Source organism: Candoia aspera, chromosome 3, assembly GCF_035149785.1.
Source record: "Candoia aspera isolate rCanAsp1 chromosome 3, rCanAsp1.hap2, whole genome shotgun sequence".
Classification (NCBI taxonomy): Eukaryota; Metazoa; Chordata; class Lepidosauria; order Squamata; family Boidae; genus Candoia; species Candoia aspera.
The window spans coordinates 174,891,474-174,907,699 of record NC_086155.1 but is presented as its reverse complement, the minus strand read 5'-3'; the positions used below and the strand labels follow the sequence as shown (position 1 = coordinate 174,907,699).

Sequence of the window (16,226 nt, the reverse complement as noted above, 5' to 3'; positions counted from 1 at the left end):
ATTTCTACAATGCTGTTACTCAAGTCCTGGAGCATTTCTCAGAATTTGTGGAGTCCAAATTGTCACAAGAATCAAGAGGAACTGATAAGGCTGAAAACTACCTTAAGAGTGAAGTGGTTTCCCCAAAGAAAAAGATGAGAATTGGTGACTTACGTTTAAATAGTCAAAGGAAAATTGAGCTGTCGAAAGTTGAAGATAGGAAGATTATGTTGCCACCACACCATGATCAAGAAAGAGAATTAAATTCTAGAGACTGGAAGATTCTGCACGAATATTTGGGCTTTTTAAAGCAGGTTGTAGAATTTGAAATTAACAAGAAGAAAGCTCTCTACCTCATTCTTGAGATATGTAAATGCCTTGGTTTACTTTGAAGTGGGATGATTGTATAAATGCGTTTATCAGGACGGTTTCTTAAAGGTTTGGATAAATGGTTATGCTGTATTGAAAATTCCTACATTTTTGGTAAATGCTTAGATTATTTAGATGTGGTTATCAAGATGGTTTTTTAAGGGTTTAGACAAATGTTTATGCTGTTTGGATAATTATATTTTGGGTTAATGTTAGTTTAGTTGGCACATAGGAGCAAATTATAGTGAAGAAGGATAGTGTTTGTTACTACATTAGGTTCCAAATTGTTTGAAGGGTTTTATATGTTTTTCTTTAATTGGGTGGGTAATTTTGTTTTAGAAGGGAATGTAATAATGAGAATTTAAATGCTTTATAGAAATGTTTACTATAATACAAATTAGAGTAAGAGATTGATATTGATTTATGTATATCTTTGTTACAGAAAGTCGGAAGTCACTTTGTAGCAGTTTGTGTTTTTTTGTTAAGGCTTGTTTCAATCTTTTCAGTTTTTATGTATATTTTGAAAATGCTTTAATAAAGTTTTCTAAAAAAGGTAAGAAAGCTGGTCAGATATATCACTTCTTAATAATTAGTTCATCTTTAAAAAGAAATGCCAAAGTACTTTTTAAAAACAGTATTTCCTGATTTATTCCATGGCTATTCCAAGCAAGTTAATTTATGAATAATTTAGTATGAAGTGATATTTAAATAATAAAAGGCTTATTTAATACTATGTGTTCTCGCATACATGTTCTAATAACATACAGTTAGTTAGCTAATAGCTTGCATGTCCTAAAGCACAAGCAGAAATGAAATGAAATACTGTCTACTCGGTCAAAGACCGGAAAAATTTCAAAATATACAACACAAAAGTAAAATCAAATGGGTGAGATAAAATACTAACATAAAAAGGAGTCTCTATACTAAAAATGTAACTTACACTACTATAATGGTGTTTTAGTTCCTGTGCAAGTGTATATCTAAAATATTACAATCCATGAGGTAAGTATACATATCACCTAAAACAAGGTAACATGTAGTAAACCTAAAGTAATGAATAAAACAGAAGTGGTTATTTTTGTGACCCCTTATGCCTTACTTTCATTGCAGCAACACAGAATTTGGCTACTGCACAAGTGATAGTGTTCTGAATATTCTAGAAGATGATTCCCATAGAAATTGTCTGCCTTTCTGGGAATTTACATACTAGGGGCAAAATATAAGCAGACCTAATATCCCTGTAGAATTTACAGTGTAATAATATATGAGAAGTGGATTCAATCACATGGGCAGTTATGCTTGGTTAATGGGGTTTTGGAGTATTTGCCTTGCAGCAATGCAGATGGTAAGATGTTAGGCCTGGCTTTGAAAAATACTATCCTCAGCTTGGAGAAAGGTAGATTTTTGTAGGTATCTTGCTAGATCCCAAGTGCCTTTATTTATCCTATTTCTGCCATGTTGGGCAGCCTATTAACTTCAGCCTGGAACTCCATATCCCTTATTCTTTTTTTGTGAGCAGTTGTTTGGCTTGGTCATACCCTAAAGAAATTGGGAATGGTACAGAAAACCCATATAATGCTAACTTCTCCTTTACGGCCTATTTTCAGGGAAAAGGAAAACTGTCTATTAAAACTAGAGTCAGGCTAACTGGAAAGAATTGGATCTTCAGCCAATAGTTTACCATCATCTTCCAGATTCTTACTGGGTTGCAGGCATTCCTGTTTCAAACCTTAAGTGGGCATTTGCTGTTCCACTGGGTGCAGCAAGGATTGATCTCAAAAATATGGTTAGTACTGATTTGTGTTGTATAGCCATATCCTGCAACTACATCCATGATCGTTGATAACCCTTTCAGAAACAATAGGTACCTGTGCAATGCAATGTAGGGGGGGAAGTGGAGAAAGAAGGAGTGGAGCATGCTGGGACTCATTTGTCGTCTGAAGAGCCGCTGTAATTTTCTTCCTTGTAGACTTATAAAAGAACCCCCTCATATACAATATACATACATCACAGATAAAAATGGTTATCCCAGTATTAGTCTATCCTGATATTGTCCACTCCAAATGACAGCAGCTTTTCAGTGTCTCAGGCAGAGAATAGTTCTCATTACTATCCAGCAGGTGTTTAAACTGAGGCTGAATCAAGGTTTTGTTGTACTGAAAATATTCTCCCTACCTCAGAGATGAGTCCTTAGCTAGGGGCAAATGCTAGAAAACAAGGTTTTCATTTTTTAAAAAATCCCATCATATTCCATGTCCATCCTGCCGTATGAATAAGTTGTTTAGATTAAGAATCTATTTACTTAAGTCAAAGTTTTCAGTGGATAAATAGGATTGAGCAAAAAAGGCTGATGAATTGTTAGAGAAACAAACTCTTACCTAGCCAACTCCCAATGTATTTCTTCTAGGCAGCATAATTTAGCAAAAAGATATGATTTCCCTCACTCCTTGTCATAAAATTTCCAGAGACAAATTAGTTACTCTATTGCAAATAAAAGGATGTAAACCTGCTGAAGGTAGAAACATTTTGCTTTAATGATCAAGTAGTTGTGTTAGTCACTCCACTACAGTATATAGAAGAATTATATCACTGTTTATCTTTCTAGAATACAAAACAAACTGCCCTGAAAGACATTACAGTATGTTTAACACATGTTTGCATTTGAAGACCGGGGTCTAGTGCACAATATTCCATAGCTTAATTAATCTGTTAATATTAAAGATGCCGCCACACTTTTGGGTGAGTTTATATACACATACTTCGATGTGAATAAGGATTCAAAATATAAAACGGATTCAAGAACTAGAAAAGGTATCCGCTTACAATCTGCAAGACATCTAAACGATAAACATAAGAAACAAGCTCCGTAGCAGTTCCCCAAAGGAAGTACTTGACTACAAAAAAACAACTTCCCCAGCTTTGGTATACTCATTTTACAGCCGAAATTAATGAGGAAAAATCCCAGCCTGATCGAGTCGAGTCCCAGGCGCCGGCAAATTCTTTTCCATCGTGTGGCGAGTAAGAGCAGATTTGCCTGGCGAGAAGGCGCAAAGGAAGCGGGGCGCCAACCGCTTGTCAGTCGGCGGGAACAAGCCGGCCTGGCCGACGGGAGCCTCCCGAGAAATCAAATATGGCGGGAGGCGAGCGGGCTCGGCCTCCAATCAGTCCCTCGCTCCCTTCTCTGCGAAGAGGAATCCCAGGCCCCTCCCTCCTCGCACCTGTTGCGCGCGGCCGGCAGCCAGTCCCAGCTCCCCCTGGCTACCTTGCGCGACTGGTAGCGCCGCTATTTGCTCGCTCCCTCCCTCCCTCCTTGCGGCTGCGCCCTCTCTTCCCGGCCTTGAAGCAACAGCAGCAGTAGCAACCTCGACGCCGCTGCCGCTTCCTCCTCTGTAACCACTCGGCCCCGGCCTTGACGTCGTTTCCTTCCAACATGGCGAGGACGGGAGGCTGCTGCTTTCGCCGCCGCCGCTCCTCTCGCCTCCGCCACTACTGCTAATGGAGGCTGAGGCGAGCGGCTAGCGCTGCGTTCTTGTGAGAGCCGGTTCGTCCCACCTCAGCGTCGAGCAGGGGCCGCAGTAGCCGCCCAGTCAGAGCCCGGTTTCAGTTCCGTTCAAGGAGGGAGACAATTTCCTGGGAAGCCGCTTCGGGTCTCAGCCGGCAGAGCCCTGAGAGTCACCCCCCGCTCATCCCCCCTTTTCCCCTCACTTTCAGCGCGCCCTCATGTATGAGGGGAAGAAAACGAAGAACATGTTCCTGACACGGGCTTTGGAGAAGATCCTGGCCGACAAGGAGGTGAAGAAGGCGCATCATTCCCAGCTGCGCAAAGCCTGTGAGGTGGCCTTAGGTAAATAGAAGGAGAGAGGGGAGGCAAAGGATGGGAAACCGGGTACCTGCGGCGGGCAGGCTGGGCCTTAGAACTGAATAGGGCGGCTGTCATTGTAGGGAGAGGCCGGCTTGGGGAAGAAAAGGCGACAGAGGCGGCGGTGAGGGTCGTTTGGGGTGAAGGGCTGCGTGCGCGGAGCGGGGCGACAAAGGTGCCCCACGCCAGGTTTCGGGTAGATTCAGAGCGGAGCTGGAAGTGGGAGGATGAGCTGCCGTGGCCCTGCTGATGCGTGAGACAGGCCTTTGTGATCTGGCAACGCGGCGAGTCAGTATCAGGCTGGATGTGGGGATGGGAGACAGGCGGAGAACCCCTGAAAGTGCTCGTGTGTGTTTTAGGCTAGTCTTGGGAAAGAACCTTGAATGTGAATCTGAGCGAACAGGAAGAGTTTGGTATTAACCATCCGCCTCTTCCCCCTGCCTTGCGTCGACGGCGAAATACAATCGGTTGCCTTGACATGGCTTTCTTTTACCTCCTCCCTCGCGCATAAACACACCCTGCATGAATAGGCAAGAGAAGGTGTGTAAAGAGTTGACCTGGAAGAACAAGACCTCTGGGAGGGATCAGGTGACGGGCAGCAACGAGGGGGGAAAGGAGGACGGAAGCTGAAGACAAGAAGATGATGGAAAAACAAGGGACAGCGATACCCTGGCAATATTTAAATTTGATACCTGAATTGAGAGGCTGTTGTGTAAGGAGAGTAAATAACATCAGAAAAGGATGCAGTGATGAAGTAGGGCATCTGTTGTAGCATACAGATAGTTTTTAAAATATCTTTTGGGAGGATTATTGTTTCTTGTCTTGCATGGTTATTTAAGCCGTTGTGGAAGGAAATATGAAACTGATATTTATTAGATGTGGGCTTACATTCTTCCCCACTAAAATCGTTTTCAAAGAGCAATTGAATTGTTTTAGTTTGAACAAGATGATATTGAAATGCAAAGTGATTTGGTAGCATATAATGGAGAATTCTGATAGGAGGACCAGTAAAGAATACCTTATCTGAGTGATTTTATATTTATTGAAATTGTTTAGTGTAACTTAAAAGCAGAAATAAATATTGTGTTTAATCTTAAAACAGTTGAATAATCATTTTTCCCACCCTGGGATAATGGTGATATATATTGTAATGAATTTGAAATTATGCATGTTATATACTGTAATGATTCCATTACATAAACATTAACCTTTGTTCAATATTGCTGATTTCATAAGCATGTGTATTCAAAGGAAATCATATATCTAAATATCTCAATTTATTTAAGGCTTCTGGCCCAAAGAGGATATTTATTGAAATGTTTTATGGATATATGTATAAATGTGGATATTCATCTTTGTCATTTGCTTTCATTGGAATATGCTTTGAGATATATAAAATAGTTCACACACTGGGTACAGCTAGTTTTATATAACTGTGCAATTAGAGCTGGACTAGACAATTGATTTTTTTGTTTGCCTGTTTGTTATTAAATAGTTTTGTGATTTGGAAAAAAAATATGTTCTTTGCTTTTGACCAAATTGCATTACTTTATGCACATTTCTAATTAACATAATGGTAGTTGTGCCTTAGTTGAGTCCCCTTTTTGGGAGAGATGGGCGGTGATAGAAATTTGATAAATAAATAAATAAATAAACTGTAGGTGTGAGGTATTTTAAGTTCATTCCCTTTAATCTTCCATTTTTTGATGGTGTCAAAGCTATTGAGGTTCAGTGCCTCTATTTTAAATTCCTGAAAAGAAATAAATTATTATTATTTTATTTTATTATTTTTATCCCACCTTTATTATTTTTATAAATAACTCAAGGCAGCGAACGTACCTAATATGCCTTCCTCCTCATATGTTTCCCACAACAACAACCCTGTGAGGTAAGTTGGGCTGAGAGAGAGTAACTGGCCCAAGGTCACCTAGCTGGCTTTTATGCCTAAGGCAGAACTAGAACTCACAGTCTCCTAGTTTGTAGCCTGTTGCCTTAACCAAAAAAGTATCCAGGTTTTTTTAATGGCATCATACAGTATTTCAAAAATAAAATCTAATAAAAATAATTAGGTCTTATAAAGTTAAAGGAGAGGGAGAAAAAGGAACCCTCGTTAAATACTGGGGCAAATACTAAATAATAGGATGGATCCAGCATACTGCAGTAGCATAATAGTTCACCACCACCAGGTACATATACCCAAACAATCATAGTTAGCAATGAGACTTTTAAGGCACTGTATTGATAACATTAACTTGGCAGAATTAATGCTTTAAGTTAAAATTAACTCTTTGGGCCAATGATTTCCTATAGTCCTTTGTAGTGGCTTTTTCTCTATGAGTAAGAAAGTAAATACAAGAAAATATAGAATCAGAAAAAAGCAAATACATATTATGGAATTTATGATATAAGCAAAATGCATCCATTCAAGGAATCCTAATAGCTTGAGAAACCAACGTATTATAGTAGTTAAAGTGTTTTATTTGACTAGGAAACATGTTCAAATCCTCACTTGGCCAAGGAACTCCCTGGGTGACTTTGTGCCACTCTCTTAACCCAGCTTACCTCATAGCATGATTGTTGTGATTATAAAATGGGAGGAAACCCCTAGGTAGATAGTTTGGCATTCCAGAGAAAGTTCAGATATAATACAGTAATAAATAGCTTTGGAGAAAAGATAATGAAATTATGACCTGTAAGGTAATTTATAGATTTCCACTTAACTCTGAGTTATAATAATACACTCAAAGTAACTCATAGAGAAATCTGGAGGCAACAATATTATTCATTTGTATTTCAGTTCAGGGCTAAATCTCTAGTGCATAGTTGCTCTATCTGTTCATTTGATTAATACCTATGCATAAAATACATTGAGGGACGCGGTGGCGCTGCGGGTTAAACCGCTGAGCTGCCGATCGGAAGGTCGGCGGTTCGAAACCGCGCAGCGGGGTGAGCTCCTGTTGCTAGTCCCAGCTCCTGCTCACCTAGCAGTTCAAAAACATGCAAATGTGAGTAGATCAATAGGTACCGCTTCGGCGGGAAGGTAACGGCGTTCCGTGTCGTCATGCTGGCCACATGACCACGGACGGGTCCTTACGAACAACGCCGGCTCCAAGGCTTAGAAACGGAGATGAGCACCGCCCCCTAGAGTCGGACACAACTGGACTTTACGTCAAGGGAAACCTTTACCTTTACCTATAAAATACATTATTCTTATAGAGAGTTGTGTAACAGCCTGAGGCAATTTTAAGGTGCGAAGTATTGTGCTTCAACAGAGTCTAGTGAATGTTTATTTGAGCTGCCTAGCATTGTGTTCCAAGATGGTAGCCATACAGATCTTTTAAATAAATGAATAAATGTATGCTTTTTAAAACGAAGTCCTGACAAATGACAGTAAGCAAGTTTGAGAACATTGGGAATGAGGGCTAGAAGTAGTGGTTGAATTATATACTTATCAAATATTTAGTTAAATTTAGTTACACTGCACTAATCCATGATATGTTTGGCTTGGTTTAGTTTGAAAACAACATATACCAGGAAGTGAAATAAATTGAACTTGATCCGACTTGTGAATAAATGTGTTAGTTATGATATATTAATATAATTTGTTAAGATACTGTTAAGCATAATATCTTGTAAGATGACATTATCAGTTGGATTAATAAGGTTTTATTTGTAAACTATCTATCCTTAACCCTATGATAATCTTAGGTACATACATCAACAGTGTCGGACGGTGCCTGGTAATTTAGTTAAGCTGTGCATGTGCCCCATTAATACGAAAAGCCTAGAGATTATCATCCAAATTTCTGCTTTTGTACAACATGACTTCTTAACACATTAAAATAAAACAGTATATATAATTCAGTCTGATTGATTGATTGATTATGTCCATCATCCTTGCTGCAGGTCATCCTTCTCTTTCCTTTCACCTTTCCCAGCATTAGAGTTTTTTTTCCAGAAAGCTACGTCATTGCATGATGTGTCTCCACAACTCTGGGTTGATTTGTTCCCATTGGTTTGGTTTCTTGGCTGTCCATGATATTATCAGGTGTCTTTTCCAACACCAAAGTTCAAAAGCATTAATACTTTTCCTATCCTGCTTCTTCAGAGTCCAACTTTCATTTCCATAGAGTGTCACAGGGAATATCATAGCTTGCACAATGCTGATCTTTGTAGGTATAGTCATTATGGCATTTTTATATCTTTTACTTCCATATAGTGTAAGGTAAAAACTATTCCCTGCACAATTCTGATCTTCCTAGATATCGATATAGCAGAGCATCTGAATATCTTTTCCAGGGTCTTCATTATACTCTACCAAATGCTTGCCTGTGGTGTACTTCTTGACTGTACATTCCTTTACTGCTGATAGTTGATTTGAAAAGGCAGAAGCTATCCACCAGTTCACTGTCAGTTCTGAATCTGGTTGCCATATACTTGTTGTCATCAGTTTGATCTTCATATTATTTAATAGTACCATTTTTTTCACTGTGCTCTTTGACTTTCATTATTAGAGTTTGCAGATCATTTGCATTTTCAGCTGAGAGTAGTATCAGCATAATGCAGGTAATTGATGGTTCGTCCTCCAATTTTAAAACAAAACTTATCTTCTTCCAATTTAGCCTTCCTCAATATATATTCAGCATATAGGTTAATAAATAAGAGTACACAACCTTTTCCACGATCTGTCGCTGACCTAAAGTGTGTTGCCGTGTCCTCCCTAGACCATGGCTTCTTGCCCTGTGCATAGGTTTTGTGTGAAGACAGTGAGATATTCTGAGATTCCCATTTTCTTAAGGACGTTCACAGCTTGAAAGAATTGGAGGCCTTTCTATGGTCAATTAAATACTTATTGGCTTTTTTGATATAGTTTAGGCTTTCTCAAATATCCAGAATACACCAGCAGTAATGTCTTTGGTCTTCAGACTTTTCTAAAACCACACTGAATATCTGGTATCTCCCTTTCTGTGTAGGCTTCTAATCTGCAGTGGATAATCCTAAGAATTATTTTGCTAGCATTAAAAATATTATGCAATAGTTTGAATACTCTGTTAAGTGTTCCTTTTTTGATTAGTTTGTCAACAAATCTCTTCCAGTCTGCTGGCCACTGATCTTCTTCTTGTAAACAGGGAATATCTTCTAAGGTATCTTGGATGTTAACATGTGTACTGTACAGATTTTCAGTATACTCCTTCCATCTTTAATCTTACTTGAATCAGTTATTATCTGTCCATTGACATGGTTTGGCATACCAACTCAAGGTTGGGACCTCCTCCTGAGTTTAGAGATCTTTCAGATCTTTCTTTGTTTTTCTGTGTCTTGTTTCCATCTTCAGTGTCTTTGCAGATGTCATTGTAACACTGCTTCTTGTCTCTTCTAATAGCTCTGAAATTCTTTGAACAGTTCCTTGCTGAGATCTTTTTTCCCCCCTTGGCTTTGGCTTTATCTCCAATCTTTCTGCTCTGCAAAGGGGGGGGAGCGATTTCTTTACACAATCTCTCCTTTGCCTGACCCCTCACCCCCACAGAGCAGAGAGATTGGACAGAAAGGGTTTCAAGAGAGTAAGCTGTTTGTGTAGTGCACCTGCAGCTCCCAGCCTCAAGCTGGGGTGTGATCACATTGCTTTTGATGTGAAGTCAGAAAGCAGGTACTTGAGCATTCCAAAGGGCGGGGGAGTGGTTAGGAGGCAAACAAGACCTGAAGGTGTGAAACTGAGTAATCTTGTCTCTTTTCAGCTGGAAAGTACAGTCACAGTCACATGATTTCCCACTTAGTAATTGCTTCACTTAACGGAGGAGATTCCAGTCCCAATTAGGGTCATTAAGCAAGGACTGCCTGTATGGTTCTTCTTAAAATTGGATAATAAAGAAATGGTGAATGCAGTAAAGCATTCATGTTAGTTTTGCTGTTTTGCAATCCTTTTTATTTGAACTGAGATCAAAAAAGAAAAGTTCTTCCCCCAGTTTGTTAGGATGAATCATCTTGATTTTCATGGTTCTTATCCCTAGATAATATCTTAATTTTTAACAATGTATATTTTATGCTCTTTTGCTTTTGCCCTGTTTGTCTTCCTGTGTGAGTTCAGTGCCTTATTTCTTAACAACATAAAAGCAAGCTGTAATGGAAGCAAGATTAACCGAAGAAGTACTTGAAGTTATACTTAAGAGGTTCTGGCCCACCCTCAGCCACAAAGATTCACAGTGTGAATTCTCGCTCTAGGCTGCTGTACAGGGTATTGTTATGGAGAAAAATAGGAGGAAGCACTGTATCTGCCAACTCAAGCTCCTCAATAAAATGCAGGATATAAATCTAATAAATACTATGCTAAAATTGTAAAAAGTTACTAGGCTGACTATTAGCCGAGTGATATGTGAAAAATATGTAGGAAAAATCAGGATAACAATATTACTAGAAATGTAGAAATGAATGTATATAGTAATTGTTTATTACTATACAAATTGTTATGAAAATCTAATAAAAGTTAACAAGCATTTTTATATAATTAGACTGTATAACTAATCCTACATGTATATGTTCGGGTATGAATCTTCCAAAATCAGGTACCTTATACCTTCAGGCTAGCTTTGCTTTTTCACGTTACAAGAAAGATATTGACTGTGTTCAGAAGGTAGAAAGGGTATAGATTATGTAGTCTCCTTTTCTATTGCTTAAATACTATCATTTTAATCTGTTTGTATGATGTCTCAGTCTGGGTGTCTTAAAGTTATGTGAAAACTGAATCAACAGTCAATAAAAAACAGCATCCCTGGGAGTTTTTTTAACTTGTGCTTGAACACATTGGGTGAAGGAGAACCTACCACTACTTTAAGCAACTTATTGTTGAAATGCTAAGGAATTTTTACTAACATTCAGTTGGAATCTATTTTTCTTTAAATTAAATCCTTTTTTTTCATGTTCTGCACTTTGGTATAATAGAAACAGGACTTGGCTGTTTCTCCATATAACATCTTTTCAGGTTTTAGAGTTCTCTGAGTCTTTTCTTCTCAAGGCTAAAATACTAAGTTCCTTCAATCTTTCACTATACTGCTGACTGAAACTCAGTTTCCAATCAAGTATTATTGCATGATCTTTTTTACAAGTCCTGTTAATAAGAAAGGTATCTTGCATTTTATACCTGTGCACTTGATTTCTGTTTTCTGAGTGAACTCTGTATTTTTCTATGTTAAATTTCTGATAGTTTCAACATATTTCCTTAACCTATCAATATAATTTTAAATTTTATTCCTGTCTTCTAGGTTATTAGTTATTCCACCAAATTTTGTGTTATATGCATCTTTGGCAAGCATTTGTTTCACCTCTTAATCCTGTTACAGGTAGTTTTGCTTAATGACCCTAACTGAGACCAGAATTTCTACCGCTAAGTGAAGCAGTCATTAGGTGAAACATCACATGACTGCACCACTTAGCGACAGCAGTTCCGGTAGTCCCAGTTGCAGTTGTTAAGTCAGGACCACGCTGTTGTTAGGCCAGGACCTCATGCTTCTCCTGCCCTACTGTGCTTGCCTCCATTTCTACTCCCCCCACCCTTCCTACCTCCCCCCACCCTGCCCTTTTGGCTGTCCTGCACTCTGCTGCCTGGCCATGCTGCCCCCAGCTGACCTTCTTCAGAAGCACCCCTGGAGAACTGGTCTGCGGGCTTCAGCACATTGGAAGCTGCTGGCCCTTCGCAGTCATTTGCTGGAGGAAAGCTGGGCTAAGAGCAAGCTGAGGGCCTGCAGGCAGGTTCTGTCAGCACTGGGCTCTCCTCCACCCCTTGCTGAAGCCCCGCAAGCCAGGTCTCCAGGAGCACTTTGAACACGAGCTGCAGAGCCTGCACTGTGCCGCCAGGAAGCCCTCATCCCTTGGCTTCCTCCAGTTCTGCCGCCACCCTGAACAGCACCTTGCACACAGCCTCCACCTTCACCCAGGGAGCTGCTGCTGCCGCTGCCTCTCCTGCCTTATGTGGTGATGGAGAGTGCCGTGCCTTGCCATCACATCCTGCTGTCCCATCCCTGGCCGGGCCCGCAGGCTCTTTTCAGCAGATGAGGCTCCATCACCCTGCCATGCTTGCCGCATGTATCCCAGAGCTGCACCCCCACCCAGTGCCTGGATCCTGGGGCAGCAGCAGGAGGAAGATGGCAAAGGTCAGCTGGGAGTGGCAGCGGGGGGCAGCAGGGATATGTGGCAGAGTGCATGGCGGCCAAAAGGGCAGAAATGGGGGGAGATAGGGGGGCGGGGAGTTGAATCGCCTCTGTGGTCGTAAGTGGGAGTGGGCTGCCAAGTGCCTGAATTTTGATGACGTGACCACAGGGGTTCTGCAACGGCCATAATTTTGAGGACCAGTCATAACTGCCATTTGTTCAGCACCACCATGAACAGTCACTGAATGAATGGTCATTAAATGAGGACTACCTGTAATTAATAACATTATTAAAGAATAAAAGTTCAGGACAGAACTTGTGGTGTCCCATACAATACTTTATTCCAATTTGATGAGGAAACATTGATAGTGTTTGAGTATAATTTTCAAGTCAATTTACTCTAATTGTTATGCCATTCAGCCCACACTTAACTTGCTTGCTAAAAAGAAAGGGATAGAATATCAAGTGCTTTTCTGTAATCAAGATGTTGTTATCTCTTATTTTAATAACAAAATATTTTTGTTATTAAAGGTAATATCTTTACATATCCATTCTCATTTTGTAGAACAGGACTTTTGCCTACTTTTATTTTTACATAGTTCTTAAATGTTTACCTTAGCATTAGTGATCATTTGCTGTAAAGGTCCTTTCTTAAAAGTCCATGATAAATGTTTTTAGTCTGGTGCTGATTTAATACTCTTTAGACTGTAGAATTGGCTATGAAAAAAGATCTAAAATCCATAGGAATGATGCTTTTACTGTACCATCTGAAATTTTATTGGTGTAATTCAAATGCCTAACGAAATTTCTAATTACGAATTTTAAGGCTTGTTCTGCGATGATCAACAGATGTATCCAGTTATGTCTTGTCAGATTGCAGATGTGGTGTCAGGCTCTTTGGCAGCTGCTTAAAATCAAAATAGATTCTTTCCCAAGCTCAGTTCTTCCAGAGTTCTCTTAAACAAGATTTGCTGAGATAAATGGAATGGACTTATAAGAATTCCAGCAACTGAGCTATTACCAATTTGGAAGCAATATATTCCATGTAAACTGATTGGTGTGCTATTTGCAGAAGTCAGAAATATACCCAATATGAAAGAGATTTTTCTGCCACATTGAAGAAATATTGTTCAAAATATTAAAGTGTTCAGGTTGTTTAGCATAAGGAACAATTGTTTAGCAACCAAATGACATATGCATATTCAGTGCCTGTCAACACAGTGTGGCATAGGGCTCTGACTTGTATAAAATAGTATTTTGTTGTTCCTTCTGCCTTAAAAAAAATAAAAGCAAGGAATCATAGAATATACCCATAAATATCATTATGTGGGGATAAAGTGCTCATTTCCTCTCTTTCTCCTACTTACTGTCATCATTCTTTCTTTCTGAAGGCTTTAGAGAGCTCTTTCCTTCTAGGCACGGTGATACCACTCACTTCAACAACAAAGAGCAAATCAAACTAAATGTCTGAGATTTGAATTAAATAGGTTCTTCCCAGATCCTCTCTGACGATGTTCTAATCCTTTGTACCTGATCTGGTGCAGCTAGTTCTAATTTTAGGTATTAAAAGTAGTGATAAATGTAGGGGTGTACTTACTTTTTCCACATGTGAAATTTGAATGTGTGTTTATTTAAATTACACAATGGATTACAAAATGTAAATGGTGCATGATATATATTATATCTCCTTTATCAATATTGTTGAGATGAAGATCAAATGTTGAAAAAGTCAAGGTTTCAATGGGGTATACTTACTTTTTCACATGACTCTGTAAACAAAACAAAACTTTCAGGTTTGTGTGTAAATACACTAACATATATGCATACTCACATACACACATGGATACTCAGACCATACAGTACACACATATATACACGGAGAACAGGTAGAAGCAAACTGTCATTTTACAGAAAGTAAAACAGCTTGGTTAGCGTGTCTGTCTATTAAGTACATTGTTGTAAGTGACCTAATCCAAGGATCTCAAATAAAGCAAGAGAGGATGATAGCATTTAACCAAATATGGTGTTGGATAGAACTAGAGAAATATCAGGATTGGATGACTATGGCACATGGAATAGCAGAGTGGTTGTGAAAATGGAAGCAAAGAAGGGAATTGGTTCAGAGAAGAAATAGAGCATGAATAAGTTATACGAAGAGGGAACACAGAGGACATCATCCGCTGGTTATTTGTGAATTATAGGAAAGAATTACTATGTATAAAGTGTCCAGGCTTTTTTCCAATTTTGCTGCAGAATGCTAGGGTTCCACAAGAACATGATGGAGTTCCATGAAAGACTAAAGGGGAAAACAGGTCACAGGCAATTTTCTATCAGTAGAGCTTTGCCTCTTAATTAGGGGTTCCTGGATTTTTTTTTAAAAACCTAACAGGTACCATGGCCTGAAAAAGTTTGAAAAGCCCTTCTTTAGAATATCAGTGTGCATTTTTTTTCTGGCTATACTTGGCCTTTGAAAACAATTATATTTTATCTTGGCACGAAAGTCCTTTATATGTTTAAAAAAAGATATTAATTTCCTTATTAACCTTTTATTTTTCAGGCTAAAGTATCCAGTTATTTCAACAGCTATTTTTAAAGCTTTGTTTTCAGACTCAGCCATAATCTTGGGCACTAATTTGTCAATGGTCTTCTTAAAATGGGACCCAAAACAAAACACTTATTCAGTAAAAATATTGATATACTTCTAATTTAATTATTCTGATCAGTATCATTTATTTCTCCATTGGTTGATAGTATTTTTCCATACACAGGCTAATTTTAGTAAATGAAAATATGAGCATTATTTTGAAGAGGGTCAGATGTTTGCATTGTTTGATATACAAAGGAAAACAATCACTTGTTTGTCTTCAGACATGGCATTTGTGGCCTTTTACTTTATATAAAACAATATCTGGATAGAAAAGGGAGTTTCTAGTATTAAAGGAACTTTGCCTTTGCATTTTCTAAATGTCTGTTTATTAATAAGAATTTTATTAAGTTTCAAGCAAAGATAAAAGCTACAGAAAAACAAAAAACTATAAAGAAAAGAAAAGTGTAGAAACACATTTTTTTCCCTCAAAATTACAAATAGAGGGGACTTCCAACTTTTAACTTCAAGGATGTACAACAATTTTCCATAATCAATCCCTTATTAAACCAAAATCACATTATTTCTATAAATCATTCCATTGGCATATTATAAAAATTACTAAATACAGTTGCTCCCTCCCCTTATATTAAAGGGAAAAAATACATAAACCTCCTAATCAACTCCCCCCAAAGATAACATTTATTTAATTATTTCCTTCCTACTACCATTCTATACATTCCTGTCTACTATAATAAAGATCAAACTAAAAAACACATACATTGTTTGCCATTGTACTTGATAATACAACAGTTTTAATAATCTTAATCATATTAAACCCAAACCCAGATACTTATTTTTTATTATACCTTAATAATCTTAATTCATATTGTTAAAGATGAATGAAATCAGCCAAACCCTAAAAGCAATCCAGATAAATATTCTTAAAGCCTTATCCCACTTCAAAATAAACCAACAGAATTTACATGTCCCCACAATGCGCACAGAGCTTTTTTCTTAAAAAAAATTGAACAGCCCAACTGCCCCCCTCAAAAACTCCCACTTCACTTCAAGAGATCTCCCATACATAATAACCCCTTCTTTCCCATGGCATTCCATCAGAAGATCAATTTCACTTATGGCTTGCAACTCAATCTTTAATTTCTTCAACTCGTCTATCCGATCTTCATCCAGCATTTCAACAGAGGTCCTGATCTCACTCTTAGAAGAAACATTTCTGTCACTGTTAAATCCCTCAGTTTCATCCACAACGTCCCCAACCAGATGACACATT

The 16,226-nt window shown here is 38.5% G+C and overlaps 1 protein-coding gene across 2 annotated transcripts in view; it reads left to right on the top strand.

Moving 5' to 3' along the window:
• The first annotated feature begins 3,669 nt into the window (after positions 1-3,669).
• ARFGEF1 (ADP ribosylation factor guanine nucleotide exchange factor 1) overlaps positions 3,670-16,226 on the top strand; it is a 78,450-nt gene continuing 65,893 nt past the window's right edge. Inside the window, exon 1 of one of the 2 annotated variants that reach the window (XR_010067658.1) lies at positions 3,670-4,192. Coding sequence is in view for 1 of the 2 variants with exons in the window: in XM_063299370.1 (XP_063155440.1) it covers positions 4,069-4,192 (124 nt within the window). In the remaining variant the exon portion in view is untranslated. The remainder of the gene's footprint in view (positions 4,193-16,226) is intronic. The other variant, XM_063299370.1, reaches the window with a different exon arrangement.